The 23,519-nt window shown below is 38.0% G+C and overlaps 1 protein-coding gene across 1 annotated transcript in view; it reads left to right on the forward strand.

Moving 5' to 3' along the window:
- The window catches only part of LOC109366408 (histone-lysine N-methyltransferase SMYD3-like), a 184,351-nt gene extending 173,667 nt beyond the window's left edge, over positions 1-10,684 (forward strand). The window contains exons 4-6 of the mRNA XM_031552176.1: positions 4,494-4,601; positions 5,677-5,734; positions 10,508-10,684. Of these exons, the coding sequence (XP_031408036.1) occupies positions 4,494-4,601; positions 5,677-5,734; positions 10,508-10,662 (321 nt within the window). The 3' untranslated portion in view covers positions 10,663-10,684. The remainder of the gene's footprint in view (positions 1-4,493; positions 4,602-5,676; positions 5,735-10,507) is intronic.
- The last annotated feature ends 12,835 nt before the right edge of the window (positions 10,685-23,519 follow it).

Here is a 23,519-nt window from a genome sequence, read left to right on the forward strand (position 1 = left end):
GGAAACGGAGTTTTAGCCTTTGGGAAAGCAATTAGGTGAATTTGCGTTGAGGATTCACACTGGATAGCCTCAGGTTATCTTGAATATTCTTGTTTTTTGCTTCCAGCTCTAGGGTTCTTATGCTTTAAGCCATCTCCAGTTTCCTACTTCCACTGCTGTAGGTATTGATTTCAGGGAGACAGGGCTGGTTCTGCTGTAAGTAATTGACACTTAACATGCTGTGTATTTACTGTCTCACAGCATCTTGTGCTGTTAATGTTATACAGAATTAATGTGTAATTAATATCACCCATTCTCTTTTGGTAGTAGATAGCAATTGAGAACAACTGAAAAAATTTTCAGTTATCTGGACAAAACAGTGAATTTATTGAGACTGACAATTCTGTGCAAACGATCCGGGTAAAATTGAGACAAAGCAGATCTGTTTTCTGTTGAGTACTGTCCCCTAGTTCATTTTTTTTCAATAAGCTGTCTAAACTACTGTGTAGCTCTTTTTAGAACAGCTGTTAGTGGAGCTCTCCTCGGCCAAGGCGAGGGCTTTGCGCTCTACTTAGGCTCTGAAGCTGCAGTGCAGTTCATTAGTATGTGCACTTACAATTGAACTAATTGCTGAACAAAATAAACAGCAGGGTATTGACTCAAATTGCGGCTTGCACATTTAAAAAGTGAATATTGGCAAAACGGGATTATTTTATTTTTGTAAATAACAGACCAGCTTAGAAATATTGGTTGTGCTGTTGGATTTACAATTTACACTTAGCTGCAGAATGATTTGATTAATTTTTCACGTGTATTAAATAAATCCCACTATACAAAACACTTAACTGAGGCTTAAGACTGTTAGCTTTATGGAGTTTTCCAATTAATACAGTTAATGAAATCAGAATTGAAGTAAAAATCTGACTTTCAAAGATGAACCACAATGAAACACACCAAAACCCCATATTAACTGAGTAGCTGAACTGGATTTGGGATAAAGGTAGACTTTGTGAATGAAACTTTGAAGTACACTCAGCAGGGAATTTCTATTTTAGGACAGACCAAAATTCATTGCAGGGGAGTTGGGCTACATGGCATTCAGAGGTCTCTTCAAATTCTAAGGATTCTATGATTCTAAAATGAGCTATTTTTAAGGCTGAAAATATCTTGTAGAAATTTTCACTTGGTTTCAAGTGTCAAGTGGTTAATAAAAAGTGTCTTTGTGCTAACCTATAGGGGAGGAAATACCCTTGAAAAAGATATTTAACCTCTTGGAACTTACCTTGAAAAATGTTATCCTTCAAGGAGTTATGTGGGCAGAGCAAGAAGTTCTGAACAAAACAGTAGAGGAATTGGAATTTCTAGCTTGTAGAAAATGTTGAAGATGAAAAATTTAAAGTGTACAGTGTCAAATTTCAGAATTCTATTATCTCTTAGGCCAGTTGAAGCTGCTAGCTTTCACTTTTAACACTTAGAAAAAAGAAATATTAGAAATGTAGGGCTGGAAAAGATCCTTTGGGCTGATCTTTATGATTGAATTCTCATTTTGGGATCATATAATAGTCAAAAGGCTTATTATACGTATGTTATATGTAGGCCTTTTGATTTGAAATGTGTTTTTGAGTTGGACCTCATTTACTTTTGCCCCTTCTCAGCACTTCTCTGCTGCAGCTCCTTTCTCACCTGCTCATGCCTAGTCTGCCTAATTTCCCAGTGCTGTTTTCTAGCAGTGTTAGTTTGATGGGTGTCTCTCCAAACGTACGGAGTGACCATGTTTGCTTCTCCTCATAATCGCTGTTGTGATCTCCTGGCACCGCTTATTAATTTGGTGCATCCTACAGTTTAGGGACAAGTGATGTAGATGATAATCCCTGACAAGTGGGACACTTTAGGCAGAATTCAAAATGTGTCATTTTGAAAAACTGTTGAAATGACTTCATTTAATGCCTACCTGTGCAGCCTGCTGCAGGGAGCCTGCTTTGGCAGGGGGGATGGACTCAATGAGATCCCTTCTAACCTGTACAATTCTGTGATTCTGTGATTTAATTTAAAATAAATAACTAAAAATCCCGCTTTTAATTTTTATTTTATTTTATTTTATTTTTTTAGTGTTAGTCTTCAATTGCTTCCCTTCTTAGCCACTGGTTTGGGAGGAGGTAAAAGGAAGGATTTTGTTTTTGAGATCCTAAACGCGGTGAAGTCTGGAGGAGGAGCGGTGGCCACTGCTGTGCAGTATTTATTTGTCCTCCCTTGCTTCTTTGTGGGAGTGTTCATTTCTAAGAGGGAAAAAAATCTGTTGGAAAAACTGGAAGCACTTCCCTGACTGGGAGGGAGAAGGGTCAGACCAGGTGACCATGCCTCTCCATGGCAGTGTCTGTACTCGTGCCATTTAGGGGGTATAAAAACCCTGCCAGGATATATGGAGTTCAGAGCCGTGGCACCAAGATAGGCCCACCAATAAGTGTCGTTAGAGACTGCCTTTAAAAGTAGGGTCACGGGACTTAACTGTTACATGTAGTTCTGTAATTTCTGTTTGTTGTCTGAATAGCAACAAGAAATACTTCTGATCTCATCATACTTGATGCATTTGGAGCTTTGCTTCTTCCCTGGTCAGCTGGGAGGAAGTGAGCAGCAGTCCCTATTCCAGCACCCCTCCTGCAGAAGGATCCCACCAATTTCTTCTTGGCATCAGCTTTTGCCAAGCACTGCTTAGAAGAGAGCATCTGGTCTCAGTGTTATTCTCATAGGGAAATGCATCCCTGAGAAGTGTGGCATATTATGCTGGGTGGTGCTGTATGTTTTGTCTCATTAGGGCTTTATTGGTTGGGTAAGCTATTAATCATTTTGGTGTCACATTCAGCATACTTGAAATTCTGTGCAGAATTTATGTAAGGAATGAAAATCGACAGATAAAGGCTTGCTCCAAAGAACAATTTTAGTTTAAGCAGTAGAAAAATGCTCATGTAATTATATTGCAGAGAATGATATCGGGACATTTACAAGTGTGACCTTGTTTCTCCTAGAGAAGAATATTTCTATTGAGCAGTAGATTCTTGGCTTTTATTTGTCAGACAGCATGTGACACTAACTATATTTGGATTAATGCCTTCTTGGTGTCATTTTTTTCCTTTCTTGACTTATGGGTATAGGAAAAGAAACCACAAATCTCCTATGCAACTAAAAGAAATAAAAAATACAATTTATTTATTATATGTAAGCCAAAGGCGGGGGGAAAACCCACAGTGAAACAGAATGAGTGCTACTGATGCTGAAGCCTGGCCACCTGAAATGTTTTCCCTTATAAACACAGCTTTAAAAAAAAATAAAATTGCATAATGACCTCTGTAATCTTTATAACTCAAATGTCAGTGTCTGTAGTGTTTATATGCGCTTGTACATACGACAGATGTTCCCTCTATTTTTTATTGCTGAATGTATAATTGCTTTTTATTAGACGTTGTCATTTCCTATGTGGCAGTTACCTTGTAGTAGCTGGTTTTCTTGAGTTTCATTTTTTGTTTTCCTCACTGAATTAATCTGTGAGAGAAGTCACCTTCAGAAACTCTATTTTATTCTCAGTTCTTATCACTGTAACAGCTGTTTAGTGTTCTGTTTTTTCAATTTGCTTATAAAAATGTCTGAAAAATAGCTCATTGTCTTCAGATCTATACTATGAATATATGTATATATTAACAATGTAAAGATGTACTGTATTAATGAGATGAGCTTGGAGATTTTGTTAATCATGAACAGAATTTTGGGCTTAGAAAGCAAGTAGCTCCGGGAAAAAAAAGTTGGTCAGACATTGCCCCTGTCTTCCAACATGATTTTCTCTTTGCTGAAGACTCGTTGTTGTTTGTCTTTCATACTAGCTTGTGGGGGGAAAAAAAAAAAAAAAGAAATAGGCATATTTCAATATACAAGGAGTTTCCCTCCCTCCCCTTTTCATTCCATTTCTTCATCGATGTAGCGGTTTTTCTCCTTGTGGGTGTAGCTGACAGGTGCTCCATGAAACAAAGTTTCAGGTCCAGGTACATGCAACTATAATAATCTTGATTCCTTTCTCTGTTTTGATAAATTTTGGTTATTTAAACCACTCCTAATCTCTGCAGTTTGGAGATACTATGTTAGTCCTCCCAGCCTTGAGTGTTAGTATCCAACAAGGTGGAGGATCTCTGGGGGCAGTTTATGCCACATGGGAAACTTAATTATTGTGGTAGAGTAGAGCAGCTGTGTTTTAATGATGTGGATGGAATCCAAAGGGCTCTGTGTTCTTGATTTCTGAGTAAACTCTTGCCTAGGGTGTTGTGTGGGTTGGCAGAATTGGGATAGCAGAGGGAATTGTAGCACCCTTTCTAATCTTGAGAGTAGGGAGCTCCCTATCTTCTTTCCACAGTGAAACAATGTGTATATAAAGGAATATGTGTGTATATATGGATATATTATATCTATAATAATAATAACATGAAGTTTTTCTTACTCTTCCATTTATTTATTTATTTTTAAATTGATAGAAAGAAGGTTGGCTGGACCACAAGCGGGAGTGCAAGTGCCTTCGGAATGTCAAGCCTAATTTTCCTCCAGATTCTGTCAGACTTGCCGGCAGGATTGTTTTTAAGCTAGTAAGTGACATTCTTTTAGATATATTCAGTGTAATAGTTTCAGGTTAATACTTTTTCACTCTACATTTTTAATGTAATTAAGAGCTAGAGAGCTGAAGAGACTAGGATCGCTGAACAAAATTGGACTGCATATTGCATTAAAATATTACTGATTAATTTGCAGAAGTGTGAAAAGGTTCAAGAGGAACTGAAATGGACATAATTAAACTCAAGAGGTCTGTTTATGAAGTTTGTATTCCTATGGCTGTCATAGCATCCTAAACTTATTTCTGCCTAGAGGGAAAGCATAGAACACCCTGTTTTCTGTTTGATACTATCAAAGTTATTGGTGCATCCATCAACTTCAGTGGGTAACTTTTTTTTTTTAAAATTATAGATATGAGTGGTAAAGAGAAGCATGTACTGTTAGCCCTTTCTTTAGAGTGCACCATATCATCCTTTTAATGTTGGGTTCTCTTAATCTCAATTAGATATTTTTTCCTAATTTTTTCTCGAAAGTTCTGGGTTTTGACATTCCCACAGCTTGATTAACTTACACAGACTAAATTTTCTGTTCAATCAATAGGCTGATGACTGAGATTATAAATCCTTTTTTTTTTTTTCTGACCCTGACATGATACTGTCTTTCTTGAATAAAAATGTATTCATTTGTTGGGGTCTGAATGATAGAATGTAATTTAATATCTTAATTTATACATTGTTGGGAACAGTGCGCGCATGATGGTTTTTAAATGGCAAATATGTACCTAGAAATGCAGTACATTAATTATAGTCTCGTGAAATCTGAGACTAACCTCATAAATTGCTTTCAATTACAGTATGAAGAGCCACAGTAAATTACTAGGGGCAAACTGCCGAAGTCGAGAAAATATACTAGTAGAAAGTGTCACAACATCAGAAATTAAGTAGTATTTTATGATAGTTTACAGAAAGTATAGATTGACCAGATTTATGTTGATGCAGTTACCCTTACCTAATTATCTTACAGGCATATCACATTGAATAATCAATTTTGTAGAGTGTTTTCAAGATAAAACATGCCGTGTAAGTGTTAAATATCTGTTTTTCTCTACAGCTTAGGCAATCAGCATGCCTTTCTGAGAAACTCTACTCTTTTTCAGATCTTCAGTCAAGTAAGTAATTGCCAACTGTATTGCAAGTAATGCTTCCATTTTATGTTTTACAGAATGGCCATCCTATCCTACTGCAGCTTGCCTTCTGAAAGTCTGCTAACACAGAATGATAGAACATGGCAAGAAAGTCTAAATTAAAGGCAAAACTGACTGTGTTTAAACCTCTGTGGGAATGAATTTGATGTTCAAAGATTGACGGGGAAAAAAACCATGTGTCGTTCAAGCAAAATTTCCACCTTATTTAGTCTGAATATTTTTCCTCATTTTGCAGTATACATTTTGCTGATGCAGCTTTTAAAGTTAACTGAATATCTTCCTTTTTACATACCGTTTCAATACAGAAAAATTTCATTAGTGGTTTTATTTTTTTTAAATACTATTATTGCTTACAGATTCAAAATAACTTCCAGAAAAAGCAAATACATCTAAAAGTTAGATGTGATACATGTTTGCTTGAACATGACTTTTCAATGGAGAAAAAATAGTTTTGTACTCCTGCAAGTTTCAGCTGCTTGGGTAGGAGAGGAGGTTCATTACAATCTCTCAGTAAAGCTGATAATTGATAAACGAAGTTTTTTTTCTAGATTTTGCAGTACCTTGAAGTTTGAAGATTTATAGAGGAGGAAATGCATCCTTGGTTGAATCCTGTGTCTTGTTTGAAGGGATTTTGTAGAAAATAGCATAAAAGTATTTATTATCTCAATTTTTTTTAGAGTTATTCAGAGGTTTGGATTTAATACAACTTGAACCGTCTCTACTGTTTTTCATTCAGAATGGTCCAAAAGAGTGCTGTGGTATGATGGGACAACTTGTAGTTACTGTCATACTTTTAACAGTTACTTCTGTTGTTTCATGACACTTCCTATTTCTGCACATTTTACTGATCATGTTGATAAAGATTTGAGGTATATTTTCCTTCAATATTGGTGGAATATATTTGAAAGTCTTTTTTTTTTCATTAAAGCTCTAAGTTTATAGGGAAAAGAATTTGATTTAATCCTCTGAGGCAAATAACTTCTCAGGAAGTGTCTGTATGACACAGTATTGTTTCAACACTGTAATCTTTTCAAAGTCTGGAAGGTCTGAAAGTTGTTATTGTCACTACCCTGTCCCAGTCTCTTTAAAGTATTACTTTTTCAGTATTACTTGGTAGAGTTGGATGATTTCCAGCGTGGATGACCTGTATGCTTTTATTCATTTTATCTGATTAAGTAGGAGATGTGTCTGTGTGTATGGTGACTTTCACTAGTTGTGGTTAATCACACAGTTTGTTACTTCCATGGTTTTCCTGACTTGCTGCGTGTTAAGGTAATTCAAATGATGTAGACATCAACCTTGCTTACACTTAACAAGACTCAGCATGCATACAAGTGTTTGTGCGTGGTGCAATTGGATGATTTTTTGCTACTTTACTCATATTTGTATCAGAGGCTGTCAGGCTGCGTAATTAAATCCCAATGCTTGATTTAGAAAACTTTCCATAAGCCTTTTGTGACATTTTCTCTCCCACATCTCAGTTTTTACCATTAAAAATGTTTCTTAGAAAAACACAATTAAAACATTCACACATTTTTATTTCACTTTGTTTTTTTTTTTGCCTTGGTTTCATGAGGAGTTGTGAAAACTAGGTCTTGGTTGTTTGGATCTCATGGGACTTTTTGCAGAGATCATTAGCTCTAATGCCAATGAACAGAGTCCAGCTTGAATAATTTGCATTCTGTTCCTGTTTCTCAGAATTCTCCCTGGTGTTCCAATTGGATTTGGTATTCTTTTTCATATCTGTCCTATGCCACAGTGTCCATTTAAGCTGTGTTGCTTAGATTATTGCTATTCTAGAGGTACTAATATTTGCTAATAGCAAAGCAGATCATGCCTGCCTCTTTATCATAATCCATTTTGCAGTTTGCGTTAGTTTAAAATAAATAACATAAAGAAAGTTCAAAACTCACTGCTCTCTTGAAATAACACAATTGAAAGTAAAAGCTTCTTCGGTGTGAAAGGAATATTACACAGCAAGTACAAGTGTATGTTTATGACTTTTTTTTTTTTAAACTTGAGTTTTCCAGTCATCCAAAAGCTTGCTACTTTGCTTGACTTCAAGCTTTTCTATACTGGAGGTTTTGTGTGTTGGAAAGAGCAGTACATACATCTGCCTTTCTGTCCTTGTGCATTCATTCAGGTTTGCAAGATTGCCCTCAAATGTCCATGCTGTTAAGATGCAGTGAAGTAGTTATAAAAAAAGCAAATCCTTCAGTTAGCTAGTTTTTGTGCCAGTTAATGTGGAGCTTTATCTCTGTGTTCCTTTGGATGAGTGACACAGACTTTCTGAGGAGCTGAATCTGAGTGCTGTGGGAGAGCTCCCTGTCCTTCCTGACCCTGGTGGAGATCAGTCTTAGGCCACCCATAGTATCTGGGGCCCCTGCCTGCTCTGAGTGTGGCTGACTAAGCCCAGGTATGGCTTTTAGATAGCAGTGTCTAAACCCTGGAATGGGAGCAGGTCTTGAAGAAAGGGTTAACTCATACTGGAATGGAAAACAAATATAATAGCAGTGTGTAGCATGAAGATGTGTACTTCTGCTCTAATACGGTGTGTTGGTAGGATTGCATCTTTCAGCTAACTAGAATGGTCCTCAGTGGCTCCAAATGAGTTTTCAGGTAAGGAGTCCCATTCCAAACTGGAAGGAAACAGTTGCTGTTGCTTGCCAGCTGGTTCCCCTGCAAGGTGTCTGGTTGGTAGATAGCCATGGCTCATTCTAGTAAACACGTAGCACACAGTGCTCTGCCAGAAGGGATTCATGGGAGATAATGAAAGCAGCTCACTAGTGTGTTGTGTGTAAAGTGGAAGCTCCATCGTAGTCACTTTCACTGTACTCTGGCATCAGGTGTGACACTGGTGTCATCTACTGAGGATTGCACCATTCTGCCAGCCCTTGTAAATTCAGTTACTGAACGCCAGTGTAGAGTGAATAAATGTGTCTTCAGGGCACCCGGTATTTTACATTTTAAGATAAATTTGGATCATTGTTGTATTGTAGAAACATGGCTCTCGCTGAGTGCATCTGCTCAGTGCTGCTTTAGGGGTTCTGCTTATTTTCAGCTGGCACAGCTCATGATGTTGAATTCTGGCTCGAGACCTCAGCTGTGGGTTTGCCAGACCAGGATGGTGATATTGTGTGTGTTTTCCAGGCTTATGGCCCAATGAATCCTATGATAAAACTGTTGACTCCCAGTGTGGCTTTCAGTGTAGAATTCAGAGCCCTTGGCTCCATTAAAAAAAATGCGTCCACCATTTACTTATTTGAAACTCTGCACTCCTAGGAATATGGATTCAGGACACTCACACTGACGTGGCCTTCATTCTTCACCAACTCTAGCAATGAACTTTGTTCTAAAGGTCTCTATCAGACTTTTCCCAGTTTTCTTTTTGCTTGAAGATCCGTGTTTTCCCACTCTAGCAGCTGTCTTGCAGAACTATGATGCACTTGAGACTGAACTTCTTGCAGTAACTGCTTCTCAGTACCTTTACTGTACCAGACAAGTGCCTTCAAAACTTTTCATAAAGTTGCTGTGTACATTAAGATGTTTGCTACAGGTCTTTGCAGTGACCCTGCTGTAAGAAGCATCTTCAAGGACTGCATGACTGCTTTGGGAACAGGCAGCGCAGAACATGAAGGCGGCTGTATGTGAAGAAACTCTGTGCAGTACTTGGATTTGTATCTACAGAACAGCCTGAGCCTTCAAGTTCAGGGATGCTGGGTGTGATAGAACACAGAAGCTTGAGAACTGTAACATTAGCTGGCTGTTTAATCAAACCCAGTGGCGTCTGCTTTAACTGCATCCTCTTGTTAAGTGAGTCATAAGAGGTAGCTTTAAAGAGAATCCTAAATCCTCCTTCCATGAGATCAGCAGTCTTGGATCTAAAGTATGGGGAAGAACTTTTCTTAGTGAAAGGTTATTTCTGTTCTCAATAAAGATAAATGTTAAAAATGTAATAATAATTTACTATTGTGCAGAGATGAAGTTAATTCGTAGTGCACAGTTATCCTCTTAGTCTTTTGTTATGGCTGATTCTTGAACCTGTCCGTCTTCACATTCTCCATTTAGGCATTTGCTTTGTGCTAACTGGCAGGAAAAGAGAAATGTGAACAAGTTAGTAAGACGATACTGAACTTATCAGGGTAGCTGACTTTCACTTTCCATGTTATCACTGACCTGATTCATGGGTGGTCTCTTCATTAGAAAACATGTTACTGTATTTCTTTCAGGATACATATTGCAAAGATGAATAATGGTGCTTTATTATTTAATATAGGAATTATAGTTGCTTAATACTCCTTCTTATCCATTCTGTTTAGCAGTTGCTGTGTACAAAACTCTCTCTGTCTCTAGAATACTACTTGTCTGCCAGAATAAAAGTGTTTCTAATGCATCGATGGAGAATATGTTACAAACCTAGATGCCTATTTTTTGTAACTAATGACTTACATCTGTTTATGCATGTGCTTTCTCTATTGGCTTTTGATGTTTAACTCACCATTTTCTTTATGCCATTTGGTAGTAGCAAAGTGATAAACTCTTCTTTGCATTGATAGATAGTTGTCAGGAAAATAAAAACCAAAAAAGATAAATGTTTTCCTTCTTTCAAAATTGCCCTCTGCCAAGATTAATTCTAAAACTGAAAATGTCTAGACTGTACAACTGCCATTGTACATTTTCAAGATGTTGGTGAAAGATTCTGTTTACACTTTGGTATACTTTTCCTTTCCCTTTAAGATGCTGAACAACTAAGTGAAGAAATGAAAGAGGGCCTCAGGCACCTTGCACATACCTTGCAACTGTATCTGAGAGCAGAGATCCAGGATGCATCTCACTTGTCACCTGCAATTGACTTTTTTCAGATCTTCACAAAAGTAAGTATTAAAATGTGATTACTTGACAACTCGTAAATTATCCTTTCTTTGTGTTCTTGATTTATTTTTGAGCAGGAGTTCAGCGGATGCATCCAGAATGTGATATTTAACCTAGCAAAATAAAACTGTTTTTTTCTTTTCAGTCACTATTTACAAAAAAGCGTAGGTTTATATAATTATAACACTTAAAAGTGAAAGTAGCATCCAGTGGGTTTTTTTCCTTTTCCCTTTTCAAATTATCATGTTAATGTACTTGGAAAAAAAAAAAAAACAACAACAAACACATTGAACTAAAAACTTTAAAAAAAAACCCACACAATTGAATAAATCAACCAATGTAATTTTTCTAATGGTAATGAAGAGCATATAGCATCACTCATCGTTTTACAAATTTTTGTCTTATGTTTTTAGATAGGCTTCAGTCTGTTTTGTCATTTAGTAATATGTGCTAATGGGTGTTTATGGCAGTGGTGTATCCCACATGGGATATGGGTTATGTTGATCATCTGTTCTAAAATGCTACATGATAAAGTATTTGAAATTCATTTGCACAGTATACAAAATGTTTGTTTCATTACTAAATAAATATAATTGTTTTTCCCTTATTGCTTTCACTTTAGAAAATTTAACTTGAGAAGTACAAATAGAAGTATGTCATATGGAGAATGCTCATAGTTTTAACTCGAGTAATTTTTAAAATTTCTTATTGTTAAATTCTAGCATAAGATTTAACTCATGCATACTTCAGTAGTTTTACTTAGTGTTTTGTTATGAAAGAATCAAACTCTTTATGTTTTACTTCTAGTTCAAATAAGAGAGCCTCTTTTACTGAAATTAAAAAATGCAGGTTTTTTTGGTCTGTTTGCACGCTAGTGGAATCTGCTTTTGCTGTGGGTAACAGGAGTAATACAGTCAACAGTATTGTTTATCTGGAATTTTTATTAGTGATTGGACTGCTATGATTTAAGGTTTCAATTTTCCTTGAAAAAATGCACAGGCTGAACTATACTTATAGGGGAAAAAAAAAACAACATGCAAGAACTAGTCTCTAGTCAGACTCTTTTACTGTCTTAGCCTGGCATATCTGATTTGCCAGATGAATTTCATATGGAAGTGTGCTCTGTCTTAACTAGTTTAGAGTATTTGTACAGATGAAGATAAGGTTGGATATCAGATAATGATCATTGCTTAACTGGTTCAAGCTGAGTTATAGCTTGTAAGAATTTGTTTACAGATGTTGTTGCCCTCCATTTAACAATAAGCTTAGGATACTGGCCATGGTTCTTTCATTGATTTCTTTTAGGTCGTTACTGAATATGTGAGATGAAATACGAGTGATGCTTTGGTAGACTCTCATGAAGATGTTAGTCACATTGTTATCACATTGTTATGACCTGTGATAAGCGGTGGTAATTTCAGCTCATTGTTAAGCTCTTTTTGCTTAGAAATTGATAGAAATTTATTTTTTCTCAGTGAAGTTGTGTTAGATTGAAGTGAGCCAACCAAGTGGGAAGAAACTATGAGTTCTGCACTTTCCCTCAACCCACTTGTGAGTTGTTTGTATTCTGGCTCTGGACCATGGTTGACCTCTCCCCACACTTAATCTGCCCAACAGCCCAACTACAAGAATTTTTCCCATCAAAAGTAGTTGCAGATTTGTTCTCTGGGACAAGGCAAACTCAGCTAAACTGTTTGTGACATATGCAGAGAAGAGACAAAGCTGCTGCACAATGGGGGAGAAAGTTTTATAACTCTTCCTTTTAATGAACTATTAGCTCACAACTTCACACACATTCTCAACCGTGGGAGAGACATTTGAATTTGGACAATGTGGTGGCTTTATAGAAGCAGTGTGAGGATTGCTCAGTATGTTGGAGCACTGGTGGAGAAATATGTAAGCTTTTAGAATTTTTGATGTGCATGTATACGTAAGCATCTACCTGTGTGCACATCTTCTTCCTTCCTGTGTATTTTACTCAAGTGATGCAAGAGAGGATCAAGGGCAGAATGAAAGGTAGGACTTCATAGCTCCAGATCCTGTTAACTGGAGAATGTAGAATGAGTAGTTAATGTAGACAACGTTTGCCCCATTATGTAAAAAAACAAAGATGTTTTTAACTCAATGTATTTTCACTGGAACTTATTGAATGCACTGTAAAGTACCAAGTTTTCAAGTTGTTGCTTCTTTCTTTTTAAATTCTATAAATTCAGAGGTGATCAAGTGATTGAAGTCCTTTTCTTTCCTTCTTCCTTTGCTCATTTAACAGTCAGTCTGTGTGACAATTTTCCCTAGAAAAGGAAAAAGGTAGAGCAAATGACACAGACCTACCATGGCCACAGTTACTTCATATTGTTAAAAAAAGCGAGCATCTTGCTTGAATTCCTATCAGGCACAATGCCTTTGGAGACCTCTGATATCACTGTCTAATTTTCAGTGTGGTAATTTACAGCTGTCCCAATTTGATTGTCAGATGAGTGTTGCATTATATTTATCCAACTTCTATAGAATGTTTCTTGGGAGATAAGCTGAGTGTTAGTCGAAAAAATCCTCTTTTTTTTCATCTTTATTTCTCTCCCTCTTTTTACTCCCAAGCTAAATAAGGTTGGAATTGTAAGGTCTCTGATAGAAGACTGATGTAGTGTAACCCTCAAAAAAGACCAGCTGTGATGACTACTCTGTGTGGTCGTAGAATAAAGAAATACTACATATACATGATTTCAAGATGTAATCTTGTTTTCCCAACCTCTTCCAACATTCCTTTCAAGTTCAGTAGGTGCCTATTACTGAACTTTTTTGGATTACTTTTTTCATTGCATGCTACAAAATAACCCCCATCAGAGGTCATTTTTATTCTATTTGGTGCTGGATCCTCAAGAAAGAAAATAAACAGACATCAAGACAAGAGAGAAAATCCGTCCTGCAGTGAGATGACAAAATTCCAGATAGTTATTGGAAGCTCTCCAACCTGATTTAGGTCAAAGGAGTTTTTTGGAACCTCTTTTAAAGAATCCTCAGTTTCTGCTGTCCTTTGCTATTGTCTTTGTGGAAAATTAATTGTAGTTTTATTTACTTTCTTGTGATGTTCAGTAGGCTGAGTCCCCTTGAGTGCAATCTTGTGAAAAATCAAAGAAAATTCTGCTATTGCTTTAAGTGGGGACAGAATTTCAGCCCAGTGTATTTTTAGTTCATGCGGAAAATATCAAGTGAACTGGATGGGAATGTGTTTCAGAAGGGTAATGTAGCTTTCCTTTTTAGAGCTTTGCACCGTTCTCACTAGACAATTTGCTCTTGTAGCAACTGTTGTTGGAGATTAGTTTTTTTTTTTTTCCCGTTCTTGCTATCTGATCACTCTTTGGAAGCTCCAGTGTATTTAATGTGCTGTTTATCAAGGTTGTGGCTGTTTTTAAATTCTGATCCTCAGTATTAAACAGACTTATCTACAGTTAATTACATGATAAGCTTTTAAGTCCACTGAGACTCTTTCAAACGTCAAGATAAATTTTTGACACCATGGTTTTATGGTCTAATGGTGTTTCCATAACCTTGAGATAAAATCAGTCCTTGTTTTTGTTAGTTCTTCAGCCTTTGCTTACACATGTGTGAGGAGGTGGCCTGGAATCCTGTGAGACACTTAATGGATAAAGAACCCTTTTTTTTTGTATGTGTTTATAGTTCTTTTCATAATAATGGACAGAACTACACAAACTTTTTAAAACGCTGAATGAAATCTGTCCCTAGCATGTAGACTGTAAAACAGAGTGACTCCACTGAGTGAAATCAAACCTGAGACAAGCTTTTTATTTTTGGGACCAAGTGCAGATTTGGTGTTTTGCACAAAATAACATATTCTAATACTATGTCACAGTTAACTCTTTATGAACATTTTGAATGTGTCTGAAAACTTTTATCAAGTAATAAGAAAAAGGTGAGATTTTGGTGTTGAATAAACTGGGTAGCCATTTTAAAGGTTTTATAATTTTGGATCCTTGCATGTATGTAAACAGTATATATGCAACCACTGTCCTGAAATAACAGTATGGCAAAATCCGGCCACGTTTAATGAACTATAATGTGACAAACTTCTAGAGCAGTTCAGTAATTGTAGAACAGAATGTTGCTGGAAAAAAAGGTTTCTGTGTTTTGATGAATGAGTTGATAAACTTTTGAGAAAGGGTCAGCTGTACTTAAGATCCTCACGAACCTCACAAAGCAATCTCCCTCATCTTTCTGTTGTACAAAAATTTTTATGCATAAGCAGCTTTCTGGGCTTTGTCTTTACTGCATATGGGTTGATAGCAATTAGAGAGAGAAATTCTGTCTTTCTGAAATTATTTCTTAGTAGTTTTAATCTTGCTAATTCTTTTTTCTTACAAACAGATTCTATTTTTAAAGTAAATGAGCTCTGTATGGGAACTGTTAGCTTAAAGCCTGAACCACTGATTGAACACCTGGTGAAGGGGTGTGACCAGCCTTGGGAGCACAGGTGCGAGCAATTCACTTGTGTGACCACCTGTGTGGACCCAGAGTCCACCTTTCCCTTACCTCATTTAAGGTCTGGGTACCAAAGGGGAAGCATCTCTACTTGGAGATTGCCTCCTTTTGGAGTTTTAAGGGAGTCCTGTTCCTCAGAAAGGGTAAGCTATTCCCTTATTATCACTGAATTGTGACCACTAATGTTCTTGGGTGATCTAAAAAGCTCTTTCTATCTAGCTCATTGGAGAGGTCGTATGCCTTCACGCAGATCAGCTGAGTGTGCCTCTTTATGCACAAGTTATGCTGCCCTTACCTTCTTTTCAGGTGTTGTTCTGTTTCATTTTTAGATCCATGCAGAATTGATACAAATCAGTAATGGAGAAACAACAGGTCTAAATCTCAACAGGTCTATCTCTTCAAAATCTGTTGTTTAGTCATCCTTTCAAAGTTTAAACTTATTTTACTTGCACGCTTAAGTTTTCAGTATTTGGTTTTTATTTCACTCAATGTTTTTGAAAGTTTCTTTTCAACATAGAGGCTATTGGTACTATTTAAGGGGATTTTGGTATTGCATCCATGTAGGCAGAAGAGAACTGGGAATTCACTTGTGTCACTTGATCTTTATGAAGACTTCATTCTAGTTTATGATAATTTGGGTATGATTATCTCAAGTGATACAAATATATGTATGGATCTTTGCATTGCTTTCTGAGATCTTATGGGCATCAGGTACATTAGTTTTCTGAGCTGACCTTTGTAAACAAGATGCATCTGCCTGATCAAGTTTCTTACTTTCAGTAGCTTACTCTTCATTAGGATTAACTGTTTTAGTAATATGTCAACAGAGAAATGAAAGTTATTTGTATCAAGAAGGGAAATACTGGGATAAAGTTAAGAGTAAAGCTATGAGTGAGGAGTTGCTAAAGGTGCACAGGTGTAGATAGATTGCTTTCTGATGCCATGTTTGCTAATCTAAGTAGCATTAGGTGCATTTGTTCAGCTTTCATATGTTTAGGAGGTCACAGTTATTTTTCTGGAGATTGTAAAAGCAAATGAATGTTTATCCACCTTTTGCTCTCTGTGTAGTTCACATCTATTGTGCATTCCTACTGTTTCACGTGAAACTGTGGGCTTATGTTAAAACTGAGGTCCAGGCCAGTGCTAACACATTTATTTTTAAGTGTGGCACAGGTTTTGCAAAAGCCTTTTCATTTTGTTAGTTCATTTTTTATTATAATTTTCAATGTAATGTAATCTCTAGAAATCATTATACCTGAAACAGTGTTTAAGCTTAAACACTCAGCAGGCAATTACATTTACTTCAATCTTCTTGGCTTTTTCTATTTTCAGTTTTTCACAGTTGGAGCAGTGTGTTCCAGCTCACTGAACTGTATCAGAACCTCTTTCTCTGACTATTGTCATCTTTAAGTCTGTTACAAGAGATTTGTGATTAGCTTCTTATCTAAGATACTGTGGATTCACTTTTTTTTTTGTCTGGTAAAGTTTTGTTTGGTGGGAATATGAGCATGGTGTGTCCTCTCTCCCCTATTCTGTGTGTGTGGTTTTAAGTATTGAAAGCACTTACAGCTGCTAAGAACTACCTTTTGATCATCAGAAAAGATGTGCTCAGTTACTGCCCAAATAATTTCAGGAGAATTTTTCTGTAATCTTTTTCCAGCGTTTTCCACCAGGGCATAACAAAACTCATTCTGACAAACCCTTGTATTTGTTTTCAGAGGACATTAATTATCACTTTCCTAACGTATACTGTTGTTCCTTAGGAGCTGTTTTATCTAGCAAGCAGGGAATAATCTAAGGTAACTGTCTGCTTTTGCAGTACAAGAAATCAAAGGAAACGGAGAATTCTAAATATATTTGAGGAAGCTAAGCACTAGTTAATGCAGCATAACTAACAGCCAAGTTTTATTTGAACATTGGATTTTATTGTTTACAAACTTCAGTGTTTTAAACTCACTTTTTGTGATGATTCAGAAACTGAGACACACTGTTCCCCTTGGGTATTTGGGCTGTCCTGCAGGAGCATGGACAAGCTGCTGTCAGCTGATGGCAAAGCTGTTCAGCCCCCAAACTAAAGAGCTGACATGAGGACAGGACTACAGAAGACCATGATGTAGGCTTATTTCTGGCACAGTTTTCTCTGTGTATCTTAACTCAAATGGGGGAAGATTATATCTCATTTTGTATAGAGGGGGAAGAAAGTTATTCAGTGGTGAAGAAATGTAGGGAGTTCTTGGGGCTATTCAAGCGTTACTTAATTTGGTCTGCAAGGTCATGGGGTTGTCTGTTTGGTATCCCTTGTTCTCCCATCAATTCAGCTACTACTGAAATATAGGAGTAAATAGAAAATTTGATACTGACCTTCCTGCTTTTCCTTTGTCTTTGCCCGTGATTTTGCCATGTCTATTAGAAGGCAATAATGCTTCATGCTTGCGTAGTGCTTCCAGTAAGACTCAAGAAGAACTTTCAAATGATCTAGCAGTGAGTCTTCATGGTTTTCTTGTGTAGCAGACTAGCAGTCTTTTTAAGGAAGAAGATGTGGTTGACGTAGTGGAAGGAAGGGATGCCATTCAGAGGAACCTCAGCGGGCTTGAAAGGTGGGCCCAGGTGAGCCTGATGAGATTCAACACAGCAAAGTGCACGAATCCCAGGCATTTATACAGACTGGATGGAGTGGTTCTTGAAAGCAGCCCTGCAGAGAAGGACCTGGGAATCCTGATGAATGAGAAATGTAACATGAGCCAGTAGTGTGGTCTTGCAGTTCAGAAAGCAAATGGTATCCTGGGCTCCATGAGAAGAGGGGTGGCCAGCAGGGACAGGGAGGTGATTGTCCCTCTCTACTCTACTCTTGTGAGGCCCCATCTGGAGTACTGTGTCCAGGTTTGGAGCCCCCAGTACAAGAAAGACAGGGAGCTGTTGGAGAAGGTCCAGAAGAGAGCCACAAAGATGATCAGGGGACTGGAGCACCTCCTCTATGAGGATAGGCTGAGGGAGCTGGGCTTGTTCAGCCTGGAGAAAAGAAGGCTGCGGGGTGACCTCATTGCAGCCTTTCAGTGCCTAAAGGGAGCCTACAAACAGGAGGGGAAACAACTCTTTGAAAGGGTAGATAACAGCAGGACAAGGGAAAATGGTTTCAAGTTGAGGAAGGGAAGATTTAGGTTGGATGTCAGGGGAGAGTTCTTCATTATGAGAGTGGTGAGGTGCTGGAACAGGCTGCTCAGGGAGGTTGTGGATGCTCCGTCCCTGGAGGTGTTCAAGGCCAGATTGGATGGGGCCCTGGGCAGCCTGGTCTAGTATTAAATGTGGAGTTTGGTGGCCCTGCATGTGGCAGGGGGGTTGGAGATTCATGATCCTTGAGGTCCCTTCCAACCCAAGCCATTCTGTGATTCTGTGAAAGGTTTGTCTGTCTTTTCAGAAGAGACCTATAGAACAATGAGAGCTAAATCCTGTCCTACTTGCCACAGGCTGTGCTGCCTGCTTTAATAGTGTAGTGCTGTATAAACATAGGGACAGCAGTAGCAGCAACAGCTACAAGTAGGAGTCTCCATCTTAGGCTGTATCACTCAGTGTTACAGAAATAGTTTCATACAGCTGCTAGTATCATCAGTTTTGTTACAGTAGGTATTCTTTCTCTAACTGAAGACTGCAGAGGAAGTATAAACCGCTATGCATCAGCTTCAGAAGCAATGATAAAAATAAAAATTAAGGGAGAAAAAACAGTAAAAATGTGAGTAAAATGAGAAGAAATGTTGCAGCAGTACTCCAGAATGAGGGTGATAAACAGCCTGAGAACATTCCTCTCTCTCTGCTTCACCAAATAAAAATCACATCTTTATGGGAAGTGATTTTTGTCTAACATGCCTTTTCGAGTTTAATTATTTCCTGTTATTTTCCTATTGATTTATGATTGGAAGAGATATTTCTCCATAGCAATTATCTCAATTTTTTATTCACAATAGTCGCATCTGAGAGCAATTGGATATTGTACCAGAACATGAAACGAGGCTTTAGCCATTCCATCCAATTTTAAGTTAGAGCAACATGGTTACAATTAAAGTATTAACTTTCACTAACAAAGCTTGGTGCTGTGAAACCATAGAATTACAATACTTCAGTCTGAGCTTGTGGTGTAATTTGTGTTCTCTCATCTAATTGTTGATTGCATCTTCCCTTTTACGTGTTATGTCTAGTATGGCAAACACCAAGTGAAAAAAACATGGTAGAAGAGTTATAAAACATACTGTCCGGGTGAATTTTGTAATGACTTGGTTTTGTATTGTAGAATAGAAAACGTAGAGAAGAGAAAATGTACTTTTTATGGAGATTTTTTTTCAGTTCAGACTAAAAAGCAAAAGCTTCTATAAAAGTTACTGACTTGAGTAGACACTGAGGTAAGACTGGGGATGCGGTGGGGACAGCGTGTACACATCTTATTCAGTTGACTGTTTTCTCTTAAGCTGAGACTGGAAGTATTGAGAGAAAAGAGTCTAGAGAGCAAAATGGCAGGATAGTAGAATGTTTTTTGCATCTCTTTTTTTTTTTTTTTTCTCTCTCTCTGGTTTAGTTTTAGAGCTGTGATAATTCTCTTCACAAATGAGAAAGGATCCAGGTGGCCAGGGATTTAATTACCATTACTTTGCCTAATTCTGCTTCAAAAATATTCACAAAACATGGTATTTGAGAAGTTAATGGTTCCTGACACGTGATATACATTGGTCTCTTTCCTGATGTTCTTATGGAAGTGAACTGGAAGCAGTAAAGATTAAAAAAAACAAAACAAAACATACTTCAGTGGTTGTGCACTGGAGTATGTGGGGTGAGGCACCTTCTGTGTTTTGGAAAAGTCAGCATGGACAAGGTCATGGGCACATTTACTAAAGATTTGATTACTAAATGAAAAACATTTACATTCTCTATCAGCAATTTTAAAAGCCTTTAATTGAGGAGGATAAGCCTTATAACTGCTTGTAAAGCTGTTGGCAGCAAACTGTTCTATCCTTGTCTTTAGGATGACCTGCAGTGGGGTTGCTTAAAGCTTTTTTGCTTGTTTATTTTGGCTATGAGCAATGCTGGAATTCTTTGTGGTGGGATTATTAATCAGCTCTGAGACTTGTTTAACATGTTTAATAGATGAAAAGGCTAAAAATTTATTTCCTTCCATAAAGACATTGGAGTAGGTTGATAGTCTGTTGAAAAGTACTTTGATCTTTGAACATAAGGTGGGAAACCAAGAATTTGTGGTATTGCTGTTGACTTACCATTACCTCAGCTACTTCAGAGTTTCTGTGAAAAATGAGTTTAACCTAATTCAAATGGTGTCCTGTAGAACTAAATGGCTGTTATACACTTAAGCATCAACAGAAGGTGAGACGTGCTGTTCCATGCAGCCGTTTCAGTGGGTGTCAAATAATAGCTACTGTGGTGGGAATGTTAAGTCATGACCTGAAACATTGATTGAGCACCTGGTAGGAAGGCAGGACCAACCATGTTGACCAGAAGGGAGTGGAGCCAGGATCCACCCCTTCCCAAACCTCCTTTAAGGATTGGCAGTGGAGGTAAGGGGGTGTCTTGCTTGAGGTGCCTGCCTACCTGAGGCCTTCCAAGGGTAAGCAGCTTCTTTCCTTTGTTTCTGTGTCTACAGCTACCATGTTTGAGCATATCCTCACTTGCTGTAGCCTAAGACTTTGCTACTATGCTGTCATTGCTGTGCTTTCCTTCGTGTTACAGCTACTGAGGTGAAATCCAGTCCTAATAAATCTGCTCTCTCCCCATCTCTTCCAGTATGTGCAAAAAATTAGACACACATTGTTTTCTGAACTCTGTAGTTATGATGAGCTTTTATGCTTGCTATTTCATCAAAACCCCTCCTCAGTTTTAGAAGTTATTTGGGTACACAGCATGGATTAGTTCAAACACTTCTCAAGCTGTGAGGATGTTATATTACGAGTGGTTGGCACCAGATTCTTGGAAAGGAGATGCAAGAATTGAGCAGTCAACAGGCTAATGATTTGCTTTTCTCCTTGTATCTTCCTGCATACACAGCCTGGAAGTTCTTACCCAATGCTCTTCTCAAGTAGATGTTGGAAGCTTAGTTTTGTATAAATGAATGTTCTGTCAGTGTTGATCTTAAATGAGTTTCTGTTGGCTGAAGAAGTAGTTTATCTTGAGAATAAAATGGTAAAATGAATGCTTGGTTTTTTTTTTTTTTGGTAGTGGATTTAGACAAATGTCAGATGCAAATCTGACAGCATTTGCTGGTATTTCATATAAAATTGTTTCTTATAACAACTTAAATACATTTTAATTGAACTGACTTTTCACACGTTGGACAGTCAGCTAGTCATTTTTGATGCAATTTGAAAATCAATGACGCTGAAAATAAGCTCTGGTGGTAAAGCCTAATACAGCACTTCAGGTTGTTCCCATTCTGTCAGTTTGCCAACAGTGATACTCTGGACCAACATTTGTACCATTACTTGGATGACGCAAATAGACTGACACCACAGGAACAATTCCTGCCTCATGGCAGGAGTTCCCAAGAAAGGAATTCAGCCCATTGTCTTAATAATGCCCTTGTAGCTGTATGTTAAAATGTGAAACAGTGTATTTAACCACCTCCTGTAAAACGATGATACATGAATCAACAGCAACTGCTGTGCGTGGCTGTAAGATCGGAGAGAGAACTTCTCCAAAACCCCACAAATTGTGTGAATGTGGAGAATCCTTGCCAAACAAATTCAGATAGGTTCAGTAGCTCGTATATGCCCCCAAAAAGTCAAACATGGCTGACTGACACTTCTCTGCTGTGATCCACTGGAATGGCTTTCCTGGGAGCATCATAAGAGCTGGTAGCGTCTGGAAGTGTGAGTTGCATGTTTTCAGTGAGATATTTTTCAGCAATGAAACAGCCTGAAGTGTAAGCATGGACATCTGCTTTCCAAGCATGTATATGTTTTTGAAAGTCTTAATCTGCTAATTAAAAAATTGCACCACAAACAACAAAATGAATGTAAATTATGCTGGCGAACCTGCTGTCTCGCTCCAATTTATAGGAGGGAGAGGAGGTTCTTGTAATATCTGTATACCCAACGTGAGATTAAGAAACAACTGTTGAAATGTTGGTCCAACCAGTTTATTATAAATCCTAATCAGGGAGATTGGGAAGGGAAGGAGGGCAACAGAAAAGATAGGAAAGAAGCAAGAATTGCATAAAGCGGGGATAGTCACCACCAGGATCCAGCAGCGGTCCCGTTGCACGCTGTTTCGAAGGTCTGAGGCAGAAGCAGCAGAGAGGGGATCAGCAGTGAGGCTGGCCTTGGGCAGCAAACAGGTAGCAGGAGGCAGTCACGGAGCCAATCCAGGAGGAAGCAGCAGGATGTAGATAGCAGGCCCAGGAGAGTCCGTCAGCACGCAGGAATTCCGTAGTGAGGAATCGGATGGCAGACTTCTTCAGCATCATGGCAGAGCAAGTCCAGGAGGGAGAGAGGCACGTCATGAGGCTTCTCATGGCAGAAACCTCTTCTTCTTCATGAGGAATCTGTTGCCAGAAAACCTTAAACCTCATGGTTTTCAATTCCTCTTTTATCCTACTTATTCTCTTGCCTACATGACATCCCTGGGCGCTTGAGCAAGAGTCATGTGAGTACCCCCTGAGATGGCCATCATCCTGAGATAAGTCCACATAAAAGACCGTTTCACAGCTATTAATCTGCTGCTTCTCTCTCTTTCCTTGCCCCGACCTTGTCCACCTGTGTCCCCCAAACAGGATTTCACAACCTTTGCCCGGGACTTGCCTGGACTTGTTCATCTGTGTCCCTAGCAAGCTTTGAGACAATGAAAATTAAATAATCTCTTACACCTGCCCGTGATAAAAATAAAACAACTCCGTAACTATTTTTAGTACTATCTAAATCTTGTAGCTTTGCAAGAAATTACATTTGCAGATTCAATTTTCTTGTCACTCCATTTCAAGATGAGAGAGATGAGGGGAATGTGAAGTCTCACGAGAACGGTACTGAAAGGGAAAATAAATCCAGTGATTAGGGGAGAATATGTCAGTTGACATCGAGAAAACATTTGAGCACTGGTGTTTGCTGCTAGAGCATCTCTTGATTTTTCTGGGAGAACAATACAGATATTTCAGGAGTTGGACTAGGTGATCTTTAAGGATCCCTTCCGACTCAAACAATTCTATGATTCTGTGTTTGAAGAAATTTAACTGAATTTGACTAAAAGCAGGAATGGATGAGGGACAGGTCAGCTGGTTGGTTTCTTACTCAGTTATCTAGTTTATTGTCGTGTTGTGTTGCATTAGGTATTCTACTAATTTTCATTATTAATACTAATTTTCATTATTCTGTTATATAAGGGGAACTGACAAGCT

Source organism: Meleagris gallopavo, chromosome 2 (assembly GCF_000146605.3).
Source record: "Meleagris gallopavo isolate NT-WF06-2002-E0010 breed Aviagen turkey brand Nicholas breeding stock chromosome 2, Turkey_5.1, whole genome shotgun sequence".
Lineage (NCBI taxonomy): Eukaryota > Metazoa > Chordata > Aves > Galliformes > Phasianidae > Meleagris > Meleagris gallopavo.